Genomic DNA, 19,183 nt, shown 5'->3' with positions numbered 1-19,183 from the left:
CTAATTTGTTGGAACTTGATGGTTCTTCCCCAACACACTTTTCAAAACCTTAGCTATCCTTGTATCAGCTCGGATTAACACCAAAGGACTGATAGTGGCATAGCCATTAACCACAAGCTTCTGAACATCTTTAATGACTGAGCTTTGGGTCCATAAGAAGGTGGAAGAGGATGAGATGATAAAGTCAATGCAGTAGAAGAACACAAAAAGGACCACCATCAGCAAGATGGTCTGGGTGGCCCTTTGCTCTGGGGAGACTTTTGGAGAGAGGCTGCTACTATAGAGGTGCTCCACTTGCCTCCGATGCCTGCACAAGATAACTACCATATATGCACTGGAGAAAAGCATAAGTCCTATAAAGAAGGTATCCCTGAAGAACATCAGTAGAAAAAACAAGTCCCTGACAATGGAGTTCATGGGAGAAAATGAACAATATTTACTGATAAGCATATGCTTCAGCTGAGATGTATTGGAGGAAGGCACTATGTAAATAGCCATACTGCTACTGAAGGAGATATTTAAGACCCACAAAAAGAACAAGTAACAGAAGATGTAATGAGTGGAGATAAATTTGAACTTAAACACCCAGGAGGTGCTAGGGCTGATGGTGATGGCCTGGAGCACACTTAGAAGGCAGGTGGTACAGATGGAGAGGTTTCTCATCACTCTGTTTAGGTAGACCAGGGCCTTACATGTGAAGTCATTTTGGAAAATATGAATCCCCAACTCATCTGTCAACAGTAGAAATGCCATGGTGAGGAGCATTACTATGTGGACCAGGGATAAGTTACAGACAGTCAGGTCTGTGGGCTGAGCTTTGTGATTTAGAAGGAATATGAAGACCCGGGAGAGAAAGAGAAAAATGTTGGCTGAGAGTCCAGTGACAGTTTGAGAAGCAAGGTATTTTCTTAATGGCACCATAATTAGAAGATGTGTTGGGGCTGAGACTATGGCCCAGTGGCAAGGGTGCTTGACTCATATACATGAAGCCCTGGGTTCAATTCCTCAGCACCACATATATAGGAAAAGGCCAAAAGTGGCACTGTGGCTCAAATGGTAGAGTGCTAGCCTAGGGGCAAAAAGAAGCCAGGGACAGTACTCAGGCCCTGAGTTCAAGCCCCAGGACTGTCAAAGACATGTTCATCTTATTGGGGAACATGAAGCATGGTGTATATACCTGGACAAGAGAGAGAGAAGGAGAGAAGAGTTCTCAAGTCAACAATGTCAGGTCTCTCATTGTCATACACATCACCAAAAAGTTTCTAATGAATTAAATTTACTCCTATCATACATAAAAATCCTACATTAATATCATTTCCAAAAAAGGTAGGGAATCTGTCTCTCTGAAGAAAACTGTCCTAACAGAATGTTAATTCAATATCCCTGTATTTCCTGTATTCTTCTTTTTTTTTTTTTCTGGCCAGTCCTGGGGCTTGGACTCAGGGCCTGAGCACTGTCCCTGGCTCCTTTTTGCTCAAGGCTAGCACTGCCACTTGAGCCACAGCACCACTTCTGGCCATTTTCTGTATATGTGGTGCTGGGGAATTGAACCCAGGGCCTCATGTATACAAGGCAAGCACTCTTGCCACTAGGCCATATCCCCAGCCCTCCTGTATTCTTCTTGGTTGATCTACTCCTAAGCAGTCACTTGAATGAAGATGAAGCTATATTAGAGCTTCCCTCTATATTTTTCTGATTGGATGTTATCTGGAATTGCCTTTTACACATTAGTACCACTGGTCTCTTTTGAATAATTTCACCATTGATAATCTGTGCAATTTAGAATGAAATTTAGAAGAAAATTTAATTTTCTTATCATGCTGGAGTCTGGGAAGTCCAATTTACCCATCAATGCCTTCCCTGCTATCTTCTGCACTAGGCTTTATCCCCAGCCCCCCATCCACCTAATTTTTAAACCATGACACTCATGGAACTTGGTGAAGAGTGAGCCATTTTACTGGAATGGCCCTCTGATGGCTCTAGTTAGTACTTGCTTTCATCCCACAGTAGAGAACCCCAGTGTACGCTCTTGTCATGGCTAGTGAGTTTCCTGAGTCTACTTCCCAATGACCACTAACCTTTTTCTTCTTGGTGACGTCATAGAATGTACATAACCAGTTAGACTGTGTTCATGGCAAGTCTTTCCCCAATGAGGCAGCCAACAGCACAATATCTTGCCATAATCTGAAGAATTCTTTGCTTCTTGAATGTAAGGAGGCTTCTTTAAGATGCCTTCAAAATGCCTCCAATTCTTTAGTTAAACAATACCATAGACAAATGAGCCTAACAGGCATCTATAGAAAATTCCAGTAAGAATATCTATTTCTTATCATCAGCACATGAATATCTGCAGACTAGTCTATAGGACAAATAAACAGGACTCAACTAATTCAGGAAACTTTAAAAACTTACCAATACCTTCTTCCATCACCCTGGAATAAAATTAGAAATTAACAACCGGCACTTAGAAATAATTCAAATACAAAACCTGCTTTTGAACAATCAATAGGCTAGTGAAAAAAATCAAAGGGGAAATAATTTTCTTAAAACATGAAAATGGAAATATAACATATGCAAACCTATGGAATACAAGCAAACTCAGTACTAAGAGGGAAGTTTCTATCAAAAAAATTAAATAAGTAACTGTGTACAACTCAGGGACAAGGAAAAACGAACAAACCAAACTCTAACTATGGATCAAAAACATTTGATAAAAATTTACAATTGGCTAGATGCTCATGTATATAATCCAAGCTACTCATGAGGCTGAGATTTGAGGATCACGGTTCAAAACCAGCCTGGACAGGAAAGCCCATGAGATCCTATATCCAATTAACCACCAGAAAACTGGAAGCTGTGGCTCAAAGTGGTAGAGCGCCAGTCTTCAGCATATGAGCTCAGGGATAGCACAAAGGCCCAGAGCTAGCCTCAGGACCAACAACAACAAGAACAACAATAATTTATACCTGTACTGAAATATATGGGTTATTTTCTTATTGTTTCCAAACAATGTAGTATAACAAATACTGAAATAAAATTTACATGATATGGCACAGAAGTAATCTACACATGAGTAAATATATGGGAGAACATATGTAGGATATATGCCGATGCATTTTGGCAGATTTGGGGCGTGTATGTGTGGGGGGGTAAGGGTCCCTAGAGTTCAGTTTCTGGAAATGAACCCCTTGTGAATTTCATTTATTCCATATGAATAAACAACAAATTACAGAGAGGTATTTGGAACACATGCTAAGACTGAATTGTGGTAAACTACCTCTGAAGGCAAAAATGCTGGCTACCAGCGTATTAATCTCAAAACAGTAAGTTTTAGGTCTCTAGAGGAAAACAGGCAAAAATGTGGCCTTTTCTTTTTCTTCCTTCCTTTTGTTATTTTGTTCTTTCTCTCTTTACTGGGGCTTAAATTCAGGACCTTGCATACTCCCTTTTTCTCTCGCAGCTGGTACTCTTCCCCTAGAACACACTTTCACTCCAGCTTCTTTGCCAGTTACTTGGGAGATAAGAGTTTGCAGGCTTTTCTGTCGTAGCTAAGTCTGAAGTATGATCTCAGTCTCCTGAGTAGATAAGATTACAGGCATGAGCCTCCAGAGCTGACAAAATACATCTTGACAACAATCCATATGCCACTAGCATTCAGTCTGGTATTTTTTTTTCTTTGACCATCAACTAAGGAGATGATTGTTCTACTTAAGGGGAAAAAATTCATCTGGGTGATGGTGGCTCATGACTGTAATACTACCTACTCAGGAGGCTGAGATCTGAGGCCCTAGATTCAAAGCTAGTCCATGAGACTCTTACCTCCAGTTAACCATCAAAAAGCCAGAAATGAGGGCTGGGAATGTGGCTTAGCAGTAGAGTGCTTGCTAGCATGTGTGATGCCCTGGGTTTGATTTCTCAGCACCACATAAACAGAAAAAGGCAGAAGTGGTGCTGTGGCTCAAGTTGTAGAGTGTTAGCCTTAAGCAAAAAGAAGCCAGGGACAGTGCTCACGCCCTAAGTCCAAGCCCCAGTACTGGCAAAAACAGAAAAAAAAAAAAAAAAAAAAAAAAAGCTAGAAGTGAAGCAGTGGTTCACGTGGTAGAGAGCTAACCTTGAGCAAATAAAGCTCAGAGATAGCAACCAGGCCCTGAGTTCAAGTTCCAAAACCAGTAACACACACACACACAAACACACACACACACAAAACAACAAAAATAACCCTTTCTATTTCATTTCCTAAGCTGTTCCTTTTTGCTGCAGTAACAGGAAAAAAATATATGTGCTCTTGTTGGCTTTCTAGTTAAGTTTTCCATTTGGAGGCAACTAGAACACGCATAGCTGGTGGCTGCTCTCTGTCTCCCAGTAGCTCCTCCTTCACTCTCTTTCCTAGTGACACTGGAAGTAGGGGGTCAGCACGCATATGTTTACAAAGAAGATGGGAATTTTCTCCTTCTAGAGGCTGTGAGGAAGGTCTGATCTCCCTGAGGTGACAGTGCTTTGGGAGCGCATAATGCACGAGTAGGATTGGCAACATTGATTTCTGCTCTCTCCCTGACTGCTTCTCTGTGAGCTTAGCTATTCTCGCATGGCATTTGTAATAAGCTACCCAACAAAGTGAATTTGTGACTTCTTGCTGAAACAAATTTTGAGATGTTTGTTGTCATTCTTATTTTATATTTCTGCCAGTTGTGAACTTAGGACCTAGGTGCTTCTGGCTTTTTGGGGGTAGTTAACTGGAGATAAGAATCTCATGGACTTTCCTACCCAGGCTGGCTTTAAACTGAAATTCTCAGATTTCAGCCTCCTGAATAGCAGGAATTAAAGGTGTGAGCCACTGGCACTCAGCTAAGATTTATGTGGGGTGTGTGTGTGTGTGTGTGTGTGTGTGTGTGTGTGTGTGTGTGAGGTCCTGGTCCTGGGACTTGAACTCAGGGCCTGGGCACTGTCCCTGAACTTTTTGAGTGACAGCTCCACTTATAGCAGTTTTTTTGCTGTTTAAGTGGAAACGAGAGTCTCACATTTTCCTGCCCAGGCTGGCATCCAGGTTGAGTTTTGGTGGGGTTTGTTGTTGTTGTTGCCAGTCCTGGGGCTTGGACTCAGGGCTTGAGCACTGTCCCCGGCTTCTTTTTGCTCAAGGCTAGCACTCTACCACCAGAGCCACAGCGCCACTTCTGGCTTTTTCCATGTATGTGCTGCTGAGGAGTCAAACCTAGGGCTTCATGTATGCAAGGCAAACACTCTACCACTAGGCCACATTCCCAGCCCCTTTTGTTTTGTTTTTAAATGGGAAAAATATATTTGGTTATATGCCTTTATTGATTCTTCATATTTAAGGAAGACACACTTGTGAATTAAGTATAATCTAAAATTATGATGGGGTTATTTGCAGGTATCTCTTGTTTAAATGAAAAAGTTAATATGTGTTTATCTATGAGTTGTTTGAAAAACAGTTAAGCTATAAAACACCATTGAAAGAAGTTGCTTGTTTAAGGAAAATATACACAAAAGTGTAAAAAACAAATTCTCTGTAAGAAATGTCACATATTCTAGAAAAAAAAGGACAGAATGTACAAATGAATGTACAAACCTGTAACAAGAGACTAGCAGGAAAATATCAACAATTACCTTGTTCAAAATGTCCATAGAAAATAAGCCAACTACATATTACAAATGTATTTCAATTCACCCTTGAATCCAACACAATTATAAATGAGAATAGCAACAACTTATTAACTAATTGAAACAGACAAAGCAACAAACAAAAATAAAAACAAATGAATTACTAAACTTACAGAATTAAGTCATCCACTTTCTTTCTTTTGAGCTGTTATTGTGTTTTGCATCAGGGTCTTGCTGTTTTCCAACTGATTGGCTTAAGTGGTCCTTGTGCTTCTGCTTCCCATGCAGATGAGCTAAAGGCAGCTAGCCCTAAGCCAAGCTTCAAGCTTATCGTCTGAAGGATAAAAACCCAGAAGTGCATAGTCTAGTGTTCCTCTCTGAAGAAGTTTTCAAATTTTGAGCAAAGAGTAGTTAAGACAGTGATTAGAACATTTTTGGATAATGAAGGAGCACTTTTGCCCCGAAGTATAGCCAGCTATGGTTTCTTAACCATTAAAAGAAATTACCTAAATGAATTTAAAAAATAATGTCAAACACTGCAAAATGATCAACTCCAGGTTTTATTCTTACTTAGAATGCTTAGAATACTAAAGTCTACGTTTATAATGAAATATCATATTAAGTTAGAGCATTCCCAGATCCTGTGAATATGAGTCATATCTCACTCTACAAAGATTTGTTACCTGGAAGAAACTGATAGTTATTAAAGAAACCCAGGAAAAAGTCTAGTGGGAAAAGAACTAACATGACATGAAATAGGCAGGCAGAGCAGCTGTTCAACTCTTATTACTATATATGAAAACAAATCCCATTTTATTATACATTTAAACAAACTCTACCATTGTTTAGAATAACACAAAATTCTACCAAATTTTATGTTCTAAAGTGTCCCCAAATTTAAAAGCTAATTAAAGCACACTGAAGTAATTCAGAGTCAAAATTGTATATATTTTACAATTAAATATATGTATAAAAATAAGCTGTAACAAAAATTGCACATTAAAAGCAATTTAGTACTAATTCCATTCAACAAAATTGAGATGAGAAAAATCCTCTCAAACATCTAACTTTGTTTTCTTAAGTCATAATGAAATGAATGTCTATCTGAAAACAGACATCAATTTTAGATGAGATTCACAAAATCACAAGACTGAAAATGAGCAGAGCAGCTTTCTCCTCAGCCCTCAGAAAGGAGGGCCTGCCTCTGCCAGGGCCCAGCCAGGGCCAGTCCAATCCCACAAAGAAGAAATTGACACTCACAAGCCATGTTTTAGAAGATGGAGTAGGTAGCAGAAGGGGTGCACTGGCCTACTTTTAAAGCAAAAGCACTAGCAACTCTTCTCCCTCCTGGTCTAAGTGTCATTATCCCTTGCAAATGTAGGACAAGCCCTGACTTGGGACTTGGGAAAAGGAACTCCACCAAAGGGAACCATTACTTCAGATCTTTCTGGAAAACAAATGAGGAGCAGCTGTGTGCCAAACCCTGCCAGGGTTGAGTCACACAGCCCAGCCTCATCAGCCTGGGGAGTTAGGTTTGCCAGTGTCATGCTAACTCAGCAAAAGTTTCCTACTAGTCTCTCTCAATTGGGCGGTACCCTACTTGAATTTCCAGAGCCTCCCTGCTGGGCTAAGAGCCTCCACTTGTCTGACCGTGGCTCGTGGTCCTCAGCGTTACTGTTAGGCTCAGAGCACTTTGGATTTGTCTTGTTGGGTTTTTTTTCTTTTGAGTTATCTTCTAGCAAGAGAAAACTACAACAGAAGTGAGACACATCATTTCCCAGAACATTCCTACTAGCATAGATAAAAGTTCTCCCTCTTCATAATTTCATTACTTCAAAACTTTTCTGTTGATGACTCACATCTAGAATCCTTGATCCTCAAGAGGCTGAGCTCTGAGGGTGAAAGTTTGAAGCCAGCCCAGGCAGGAAAGTCCATGAGACTCCACAATTAATCACCAGAGAAGCCAGAAGTGGAGCTGAGGCTCAGGTGGTAAAGTTCCAGTCTTGAACAAAAGAGCTAAGGGACAGTGCCCAGTCCCTGAATTCAAGCCCAAGTATGGAAACACCCACATACATACATGCACACACCCACATGCAACTTTGCACCCACAACTTTGGCTTGCAACTACTTAGGAAATGGAATTCTAATGAAATCACAGTTCATTTAAGCATCTGCTTGAGTCTTATACTAATTAAAATTTAGCATACCACTAAATATTGGGCTATATTTGTTATTCAAAAAATTACTGAGACTGGGCACTGGTGGTTCATGCCTATAATCCTAGCTATTCTGGAGGTTGAGATCTGAGGATTGTGTTTCAAAGCCAGCCCAGGCAGTAAAGACCATAAGACTCTTTTTTTTTTTATCACTTAAACTTGGTTGATTTATTTTGTTCTTTTTTAACATTGCAAAAAGCTTTACAATATTTGCTTTCCCCTTATCGATACCCAAGGCTTTATAATAAGACAACAAAAATTTAGTCACATTGGTTGGGCATTACTGAAAAACAAAACACAATCTAGAAATAAGAACATTTAGCAAAATACACTCTCTAGAACACATCTGAATATATCTACCTAAAAATTAAACTTTAAGAAGCATTTAAAAAGCAAAAACCAAATAGGCTTTTTAACACTGACAAGCCTAGAAGAATGCCACCAATGGCAAGCTATCAGCAGCTCTAAATGCTTGTGCCTACACTGAATTGTATGTTAGCAAAACACTTTAATGATTTCACTAACAATTCCTCTGCCTATGGTGGTGTCTTAAATTTTACTTTTAAACTTGTAAAAGCATCCTGATTAAAGGAACTCAATTCTGGGAGTAGAATATTTAAGGGAAAGAAAAGACACTGGGAGGATAAAATAAAATCAACATCAGTGCCTTCTTGATCTTTCAAAAGTAAGCAATACATCACTGTTCACACTGAAGAATGGCAGAGACAACATGTGGGATTTTTACTGGGCTTATATTTTATAAAAGTTGGATAAGTCAAGAAGTAAGATCTCAAGGGAAGAAGATTCAGGTGGTCTTAGAAAACTTATGTGGCTTTCATCAAGATTTTAAACTTGTAAAATGGTGTAAAACGTATTTATACTGCTATTTCCACTTTCAATTTAATATAGAGATACATCTAGATGATATTAATAAAGAGTATAAAATAATGCTAGAATTGAAGTGAGCATACGGTAGAAATGGAAAAAGGATGGGAGGATAATGCAATTGGGCAGTTAATAACAAACATGATTGTTAACGTTTCTGTACTAACTAATGCTACAAAATTATGTATTTTGGCTCAATGCACAGGACTGCTGAAAATGGCCAGGAAATGAATGGAATATTCTAATGGTCCCAGTTAGATTCTTAAACAATCTGTGATTGGTTGGCTCACTCATGAAGGACTGGTACACATAGACTGCTTGCTAGCTTACTAATTCTCTTTTTCTTTCAAGAATATTTTTGAAGGTCAAAGGACATCTGAAAGTCAGCAAAACAAAACACTCAGATTATAGAGACTAATAAAGGAATAATTTGCAAATGGCTTAAACATGAGCATGTGATCACTTTTTTAAAAAAGTATGGGTCTATGAAAAGATAAAACTCAAATGTTCTTATATAATCTGAGGTTTTTTTCTGCAGAAAAGGATTTGAGGACTCACATCTTTAAAATACTCATCTTCCATCTCAAATTGCTCTTTCTTTTATTCTTACTATATGATGTTTAAGATTTGATCAGTTAGGGTACTCCACAGTTTCATGGATATTTTAAGAGAACACCCTAAGAGTTATTTGTTTATTTTCGGAAAAATATTTTAAGGTGTGTATTAAAGGTTTTAAATTTGTTTTGCTGCTGAATGAGAACTGTTCTCAAAGCAAATATTCACTAAGATACCAGGGTGCTGTTTATTAGGATAGTACCCTTGACTTCCTAAGGCCTAACAAAAGCAAAGAGTCAGTTTAAAAAAAAAAATCACAACTCAAAATGCTAACGGTTTTCACATGGCAATCTCTGCTACAAGAATGCAAAAGACTACACGTTTAAGTGGAATGATCTCTACCTATAAATTACACTCACATGACAAAACAAATCACCACATGCCATGGAAGACAGTAGAACAGGAGTAACTACAAAAAGCTGCTCACCAAGACTGCTTTATCAAGGTTAGTAAATTAGCCATTTTGGGAGGTGGGGGTATGGCCTGGCTTCATGTTTAGGAAAAAAATATAATTAAAATATCTTTAAAGGACTATTTTAGATGTTTAAACTGAATTGGAAATGTAGCCAAATAAAGTATTTCTCTTCATCACAAAAGTTTCATACATTAAGGATTTACACAAATCCAGAGGTGGTAGAGGGAGGGTGGTTACATTTTGCCTGAACACTAATTTTTCAAAAAAGACTCTCCAAAATCTTGAGCAGAATTATCATACTCTGCAATAAAATGCTTCAGTTCTTCAACACACCGCTCACCTATTTCATGTAAATTCTGCCTCAGTGCAAACTGTATCGACTGTTCTAATGAAGGATCTTTTTCAATCAGCATTTTCACCACCATCCCGAAGGTTTCACAGTCTTGCGGTAAACCTGTCAATCTCTTTGGTTTTGATGCTATTGCTTTAGAGCGACTGTCTAGCTGACTGTCTTCAAATAATTCTATCCCGTTGGTTGTGTTCGACTCAGGTTCCTCTGGCTGGTCAATGAATAATGGTGCAGCAGGTACCGTCTCAAACTCAGAAATTTCAGGCAAGTTACTCTCATCCGACTTCTCTAACTTTTCCGCAGCCCACTTGCTTGCAGCCTCAGCCAGTTCCTTTTCGGTTAACCTAGTGGGTTTGTCTAACACCTTTGATGAAGGAACTGCTGAAGAGCTCGAAGGTGAAGTGTCTCGTGATGTTTTCAAGGACTGAGCAGATCTCTCTTTACTTCTATGCTGAGACTGGTGGAATGAATATGGCTTGCTCCGTTCTGGAGAGTAGTCTCTGCTGCTGACACTGGAGCCAGCTCTGCTGTGTGGAGAGTCCTTTCGACCTCCAGGTGACTCTCTGAAAAATGGAGACTCCCTTTTATGGGGAGAACGGTCCCTCGAATAATGGGAAGAGTAGAAACTTTTTCTTCTAAAACCATCTCTTGTGTCCCTGTACTCGGGCTGTCGGCTCGCAGAATGATCATCTCTACTCCATCGATAGCCAGATTCATCTCCTCTGTGAGGTAGAACATATTCCTTCGATCATGAGAAAAACTGCGGCCCTTGTCATAGTCTCGGGAATCAACATGACTGTAATATCTGTTGTAGCTTCCTTCATCAGGTCTGTCTAGCAGTGGAGGTTTCTTTTCTAGCAGTGGAGGTCTCTTTTCTAGTAGTGGTGGTCTTTTTTCTATCAGTGGTGGTCTCTTTTCTAGCAGTGGTGATTTCTTTGGCACAATATTAACTACTCTATTGTAGGCATCATTGTTGTGATTCCAAGGAGGCCCTCTTTCTCTTGGGAGCCTTTCATAGTCATACCGCCTTCAGACCACATTTCATCTCTTCTGTAAGCCAGTGTTGGGTGAAAACCAACTACAGAAGGGATCTGAAGCAGGGGAAGTTGGGCTGGCCACATGTTATGCCAAAAGAATTAGTCGCAGGTGGTCCTCCGATGGGCACTGAGGCATAAATGCCTCAAAATCCAGCTTGTACCCCTTGGATGGATTGCACTTCCGTCCCTCTTAGAAGATGAAGACTATGGCGTTGACTTCAATCTGGATTGATTGTGGAGGCTCCAGGACCGGGCTCTGAGTTCCAGTCTGCTGACACGCAGGCTCCCAAGGAGGAAAGTAAGAAGCCTGGTCTTGTATATATGACTCGAAGTTTCCAGGAAAAACCCGCAAAATCCAGTCGACCACCCGCTACTACGATCTCAGCGAGGCACCAGACCATAAGACTCTTATATCCAATGAACCAATAGAAAACTGGAAGTGGCACTGTGGCTCAAGTGGTAGAGCACTAACCTTGAGCTGAAGAGCTCAGGGACAGTGCCCAGGACCAGAATTCAAGGCCCACAACTGAAAAAAAAATAATACTGAGTGTATGAGGCTAATGCAGGTAAAATGACTAGTAGGTACTCTTTCTTAATTCTTTTTATGTAATGGACATTGAGCTTAGTGAACAGTATATGCACTTGTACATTAAATACAATAGGTAATGATAGAATCAAAATGAGTGGTATGTCTAGCAAAAGGAAGCCTTGAAGGTTACCTGTGTTGGGGGTGGCCTCATCCATCTTATCCACCCAGAAACATTGCTTATAGATTACAAATTTCTAGACTGATACAGCCTAGGAGCATTTCAGTCCTTTTCTCTACCCTTTAAAGAATAAAAGAGGGCTGGGAATATGGCCTAGTGCTAAAGTGATTTGCCTCGCATACATGAAGCCTTGGGATCTATTCCTCAGCACGATATCTATATCTATCTCTCTCTCTATGTATCTCCAGAAGTGGCGCTGTGGCACAAGTGGTAGAGTGCTAACCTTGAGCAGAAAGAAACCAGGGACAGTGCTCAGGCCCTGAGTTCAAGCCCAGGACTGGCAAAAAAAAAAAAAAAAAAAAAAAAAGAATAAAAGAGCAGGAAAGTGTTTATTGTAAAGTAGAGTAAGTTCATTTGAATTGTAAGAGAGTCATGAAAGAAAATAAATATGCAGAAACCCCGATTGGGAAAAAGACTTCTCTATCACCCCAAGAGGAAAAGTCTTAGGCTAGTTGGTTCCTGCTAGATATTTGGTCTTTAATCCCCTCCCTCTTGGGGATGTATCTTTTGTTTGATGTGTTAATCAATGGTTACTCACTGATGAAGGCTCTTTAGATTGGATGTCAGATTTTTTGTGGGTGGACCCCTCTCATCCTGGCAATAGAACATTGTGTTCTGCTTTTGAGTCTGGTTTAAGCAGGTGTGCCAGGACTTGGAATCTGCCACAGGAACAAGAAAGGTGTTATATGTCCTTTATTGTTTCCTACCATGTGGCCCTTTTTCCATTTGCTTCCTATCCCTAATTGCCTAACTGGGAGTCAAATATCTGTCCCTCATGTGTATTCAACTAGCTCAGAAAGCATAAACACTACCAATAAACACTATCCTTCTGAGTCTTTCACAGTTCTTGCAGAGAAAGCAGGAAATGTTCTATTTCTCCCTATTTTAACCTTATCTTACTAAAACAAATCCTTGCTAAAACTTTTAAAGTCGGAATCAAACAATATATGACTTGTTTTTGTTGTTGCATCAGCCTTGTATTCAGCATAATTCCCATGAGAGCCTTTAAGTGGTATTCCATGGAATAGATGGACCACAGTCTGCTTAATTGTGGACTCATAGGTCACCTAGGCTGTTTTTAGTTTTGGGTTAAAGTTGCTATGAAAAACTGTCCTTGTAGCAAGGTGCTGGCGGCTCAGACCTGGAATTCTAGCTACTCAGGAGGCTGAGATCTGAGGATCGAGGTTCAAAGCCAGCCTGGGAAGAAAAGTCCTTGTGAGATTCTTTTTTTTTTTTTTTTAATTTTTATTATAAAACTGATGTACATAGAGGTTACAGTTTCATACGTTAGGCATTGGATACATTTCTTGTACTGTTTGTTACCTTGTCCCTCATACCCCCCTCCCTCCCCCCCTTTCCCTTCCCCCCCCAGGTGTTCAGTTCACTTACACCAACCAGTTTTGCAAGTATTGCTTTTGTAGTTGTTTCTCTTTTTTTTACCCTGTGTCTCTCAAATTTGGTATTCCCTTTGAATTTCCTACTTCCAATACCCATAAACAGTTTCCAATATACTCAGATAAGATTACAGTGATAGTGTAGGTACAACCACAGGAAGGTGATACAAGAACATCATCAATAATAGAAGCTACAGATAAACATAGGACGTTGAAAGTAGTTACAACTGTGATATAACAATTGTTTCCACAACATGGAGTTCATTTCTCTTAGCATCATCTTATGTGTTCATAAGGGTATAGCTATTGGGCCTTGTGATGCTCTGTTATGAATTGCCTAAACCTGTACTAATTATTCCCAATAAGGGAGACCATAGAGTCTATGTTCCTTGTGAGATTCCTATCTCCAATTAACCACCAGCAAACTGCAAGTGGAGCTGTGGCTTAAAGTGGTACAGAGCTAGCCTTGAACATGAAGAGCTCAGGGACAGTGCCCAGGCCCTGAGGTCAAGCCCTATAACAGAAACATAAAAATAAAATAAATCTTTCCAAGAGCAGAGCTCTCAATTTTATTGAGGTCTTATCTTTTTTTAATGTTTTAATATCAGGGTTTAAACTCAGGGCCTCATGCTCTCACTTGGTTGTTACCTTACCACTTAATCCACACCCACAGCCCAGCTTTTTGATGGTTATTTTGGAGATTGAACCTTGCAGAATTTTCTCTTCAGGGGCTGGGAATATGCCCTAGTAGTAAAGTGCTCACCTCATATACATGAAGCCTGGGTTCGATTCCCCAGAAAAAGCCGGAAGTGGCGCTGTGGCTCAAGTGGTAGAGTGCTAGCCTTGGGCAAAAAGAAGCCAGGGACAGTGCTCAGGCCCTGAGTCCCAAGCCCCAGGACTGGCAAAGAAAAACAAAGAATTTTCTCCCCAGGATAGCTCTGGATTGATATCTTCTGAATCTCAACTTCCTGAGTATATAGGATCACTGGCCATCAGTGGACCACCCCTCCTCCAACTTATAAAGTATAAAATCTAAAAACTTCTGCCTTTCTATGTTTGAATTGTATTTGTATTTTTTCTGAATATCTTAGTTTAATATTTCCATGCAACTCCATGATCTTTTTTTCAGCTTCTTTCTTGTATCAACTGTGAGGTTTAACTTGAAGTAGATGACCAATTGTCTAAATAAATAATATGCTAAAAAAAGTTTGCCAGTTTATTTAATGTTTGTATATTGAATTGCTCTTGCACTTTGGCTGAAAAAATCAGTTGGACTCCCACATCTGTGAATCTGTTCTGCATTCTCTGTTGTGTTCTGTTGGCCTTTGTCCATCCTCCATCAGCAATGCAGATTACTGTGTAATTGTGTAGATTACTGTGTAATGCAGTAAAGATTACTGAAAAGGTCTAAGTTTTGAAATTGGGCAAATGGATTTTCCTTACTCTATTTTTTCTTTCAGTTTTTTAAAAAGATATTCTAAATATGAGGATATAGAGGAACAACTGAGGACATCAGTATAGTATAGATGTTAAAAACTAAAATTAGACCTATCCTGTGACTGCACATATATCCAATGGAGAGCAAATTAATATACATGAGAGACACTGGCATATCTATATAGGACGGAATAGTGGAATCAGCTGAAGTGCCCAACAACAGAGGAATGGGTAAACACACACACATACATATACCACCACCACCACCACCACCACCAATACATACAATAGAATACTCTACAGTAAGAAAGAAGAATGAAATGATGTAATCTGCAGGAAAATGGATGGAACTGGAGGACAACATTTTAAGCAAACTAAGCCAGGGGCAAAAGGAGAAAATGCCCTATTTTTTGCTCATTAGTGGAAACTGGATCTGAAAAACATACTCAGATACATGAAAATACACACACACACATATAAATACATTCATATTTACTAGTAACATGATTCTGACTGGTGGACCATTCAGGGGTGTAGGGATGGGGAAAGGGGAAATGAAACATGAAGGGCGAATAATTCTGTAATGTGTCAAAAGAGGCATAAAGAATCTCAAGAGAGTTATGATCAACAGGGCACTGGGAGTACGGTGAAAGATAAACAGGCTCTGTTGGGAGTGTGGGTATTAGTGGAAAGGGATTGGGCTAATGGAGAGGGTGAATGAAGATGGTTATGTTAGGAATTGTTTGTGTGTGTGAAAACAGAACGATGAGGCCTGTGGTTATGGGGGAAGGAAGGGGCAAGGCAGAAAGGATAAAATTGAGATATATTGCATACATATATGGAAATGTCACAACAAATTCTCTTTGCACAACTAATGTACAATAATCATTTTACAATTTTTCTTTGCTTTACCACACAAAATTTAGAATAACTTCATCCTGTTGAAATTTTGATAGAAATTGTGCTGAACTCATTTGTCAATCTAAATGCATATTCTCCTATACATTTAATTTTTTTCATGTTTTATTTCAGCAGGTAGGTTAGATTTACACCTAAGTATTTTCCTTTTGTTGGTTCTTATAAACTGTATTTTCAATTTTGGTGTCCACTGGTTTATTGCCATACATCTTTGTGGTCTTGTTAAATTCACTTATTTTAGGAGTTTCTTAGGATTCCTTGGGCCAGGCATCAATGGCTCACATCTATAATAATAACTACTCAGGAGGGTGAGATCTGAGGATTATAGTTCCAAGCCAACCTGGGCTGGAAAATTGATGAGACTCATATCTCCAACTAACAAAAAAAGGGGGGGGGTGCTAAAAGTAAAGCTCAAGTGGTAAGAGTGCTAGCCTTGAACAAAAAAAAAGGAGCCCAGGACCAGGAGTAATCAGAGCTACTCAGGAGACTGGGATTTGAGAATTGTGTGGTTCAAAGCCACCCTAGGCAGGAAACTCTGAGACTGTTATCTCCAATAAACTACTCACAAAAGCCAGAAGTGGTGCTGTGGTTCAAGTGTAGAGCAGATGCCTGGAGTAAAAGGAGCTCAGTGACAGCACCTAGCCCCAGGATCTCCCCCTCTCCCCCTCAAGGAGCTTGGGGACGGCACCTAGGCCCATTAGGATCCGCACATTAAAAAAAAAAATCTAAGATTCCCTGGGATTTTCTACACGAAAAAGTAAGTCCTATTAGGGGAGATTAATTTCTTCCTAGTGGCTTTGAATGGCTTTTATTTCCTCTTCCTATTTTCTAACCAGGTCTGTCTTCCAACACTACTCTCCTGAATGACAGGGGAAATGGATCCATCTTTGCTCCTGATCTCAGGGAAAGCACTCAAACTGTCCTTTGGAAACACAATATTGGAGTCTTTAACTCCCATTTCCTGCCTAGGAAGTAGGATATATATTATTCTCCATTTCTCCCTACTTTAGCTGTTTATACTAAAGTCCTTGGTAAAACTGAAAAAAAAAGTATTAACTACAGCTTTTGGTGATGTTATGAATCCCTTATTATATTTTTCAGATAACTTAAAAATTGAGTATTGAATTTTATCAGATAGTTTTGTATTGATCATGACAAAGGGACTCTTTATTTGCATTTTATTTTTAGCTGATATATAACATAGAAGTGTTCCATGTTAATGATGTGCCATGTAATGTTTTGGTACATGCATATATTTCATGTTTATGTTTGTCAAACCTAACTACTCACTTATCATAATGGAAAAGCCTTAAAAATCTTAAGAGCTTTTACTATTATATAGCACAGCACACACCTTGCCCTGATTTAATTATAACTTAGCACATTTCCATCAGCCCTTATTTGCCCCAGCCTCTGGTAAATCGCTATTCTATTCTCAGTGTCAACATTCTTATATTCCATATCTAAGCAACGTCCCATGGTATTTGTGTCTACCTTATTCTGTCTAGCACACATGCATCCCTTTTGCAAATGACAAGATTTCACTCTTTTTTTTTTTTTTTTTTGCCAGTCCTGGGCTTGGACTCAGGGCCTGAGCACTGTCCCTGGTTTCTTTTTGGTCAAGGCTAGCACTCTACCACTTGAGCCACAGCGCCACTTCTGGCTTTTTCTGTTTATGTGGTGCTGAGGAATTGAATCCAGGGTTTCATGCATGCAAGGTAAACACTACCACAGAGCCATAGTCCCAGCTCCAAGATTTTTTTTTTAAATATATACACATTTTGAATAATTGATGGATACTTGTTGTTTCCACTTACTGGCTATTGTATTATAACATGGGAATGTGGGTATCTCAGATATTTCCTTTCTCTTAGCTATCTACTGGATTGTATGGCTTCTCTCGAAAAATAATTACAACAAACCTCCATAATATTCTCTTCAATGACCATGCTAATTTACATTTCCAACAGTATTCCCAAGCGTTTTTGTTCCTGTACCTCCTTAACATCACTGTCATCTTTAGTCTTTTTCATCATTGCCATTTACTGAGGCAAGAGGAACACTCAAGTTTTAATTTTCTCTATCAGTAATGAGCTTTCTTCATGTACTTGTAAACCACTGCATCTCTTTCAAGAAATACCTATTAGTCTATTGCTTTTCTATTAATTTTTAGAGTTCCTTACATATTCTGGACAGTAACCCCTTCCTTGTTAAGTGTAGTCTGCCATGCTCTCAAATTCTGTGCTTTACTTGTTCCTTTGAATTAATTGGATGCAATACTGTTTTGTATACTTCATGTATTTACAAAAATTTTGTCTACAATATCCTTTCATAGCTTGATTTTGCATTTTTGTGTCTTCATTCCACCAATGCTTTAAAATTTTCATTGTGGAGACATTCCAATTTGATGAAATTTATTCATAGGTATTTTGTAGCTATTATAAGTGGGATTGTTTTCTTGGTTTGTGCTTCAGAGGATTCATTTGTGGCATAGAATGATTATTTTGTATTATGTAACACATTAGCAGAGAGGTGAGCTGAAAATCCCATTGGTGACCCACTTATCTGATGTACATGCTGAACAATGTGCAGACAGCAGCTGCACGTCCCAGCAAATGTCCCATGTACCTGTGTCATGACTACCCTCTCCACTTTTACCTGGCATATTGGGGTTTGGGGTGCCTGTTGTTTCACCATAGGATAAGCAGGGGACAGAAAAGTTGCAGATTACCAAGTTTATTGATTTGGAGTGCTATTCTTTCAATAAATAAAAAGACACAACTCCCCAAAGCGTAACAGAAAAGCAATCTTGGGTTCGGTGCTGGTGACTGCATCCATCCCTGTACAAGGCAGGGTGCTGCACGCATCATGCCCACAGCTGCAGGGCCACTGACACCTTAGGAGAGCCAGGAGCTGTCTGCAACCACAAACTTGGCCTGGGACACAGATTTGTGTTTGGGTGCAAGTTTCATTCCTGAGTTTCACTGTTACTTTCAGGGTCCACACTCCTGCTGACTTGGAGTGTCTACACAGAAAGCATTTATTCAGAGGCCTACTCATGATCACCCTCACTGTCTTCCCAGATTATCTTCCTTATTTTTGCCAGTCCTGGGGCTTGGACTCAGGGCCTGAGCACTGTCCCTGGCTTCTTATTCAAAGATAGCACTCTACTTGAGTCACAGTGCTACTTCCAGCCTTTTCTGTTTATGTAATGCTGAGGATTTGAACCCAGGGCTTCCTGTATGCCAGGCAAGCACTCTATCCACATTATCAGCCCCCCAGATTATCCTTCTAGAGGCTGTCCCCAATTTGGAAGCACCTACATACAGGCTAGTATAGGCTCCTACCAGCCCTGTTTCTTATAGAACCAAACCCTAAGACAGGCTGGCAGGTCTGGAGCTGGCTTTCAGCCGACATACCGAGCATCTTGACTGAGGCAAGATTCCTGGGGCTTGGGGTGGGGGGGGGGAGGGTGGTGGCTAGGGCACAGCCTGAGGCTGCAGGGACAGCACAGCTTGGACTGGAAGGGCT

General features: G+C 39.8%; 1 protein-coding gene across 1 annotated transcript; it reads right to left on the bottom strand.

Annotated features, from left to right (window-relative positions):
• Positions 1–9,783: 9,783 nt before the first annotated feature.
• LOC125359180 (periphilin-1-like) lies at positions 9,784–11,139 on the bottom strand. The gene is given in 3 exon segments (XM_048356762.1): positions 9,784–10,819; positions 11,071–11,124; positions 11,127–11,139. Coding segments are annotated over 3 exon segments (885 nt in total). The 3' UTR covers positions 9,784–10,001.
• Between the last annotated feature and the right edge of the window lie 8,044 nt (positions 11,140–19,183).

The sequence above is a fragment of the Perognathus longimembris genome, chromosome 11 (genome assembly GCF_023159225.1).
Source record: "Perognathus longimembris pacificus isolate PPM17 chromosome 11, ASM2315922v1, whole genome shotgun sequence".
Classification (NCBI taxonomy): Eukaryota; Metazoa; Chordata; class Mammalia; order Rodentia; family Heteromyidae; genus Perognathus; species Perognathus longimembris.
The sequence above is the reverse complement of the archived record's forward strand: the minus strand, read 5'-3'. Positions and strand labels throughout refer to the sequence as shown.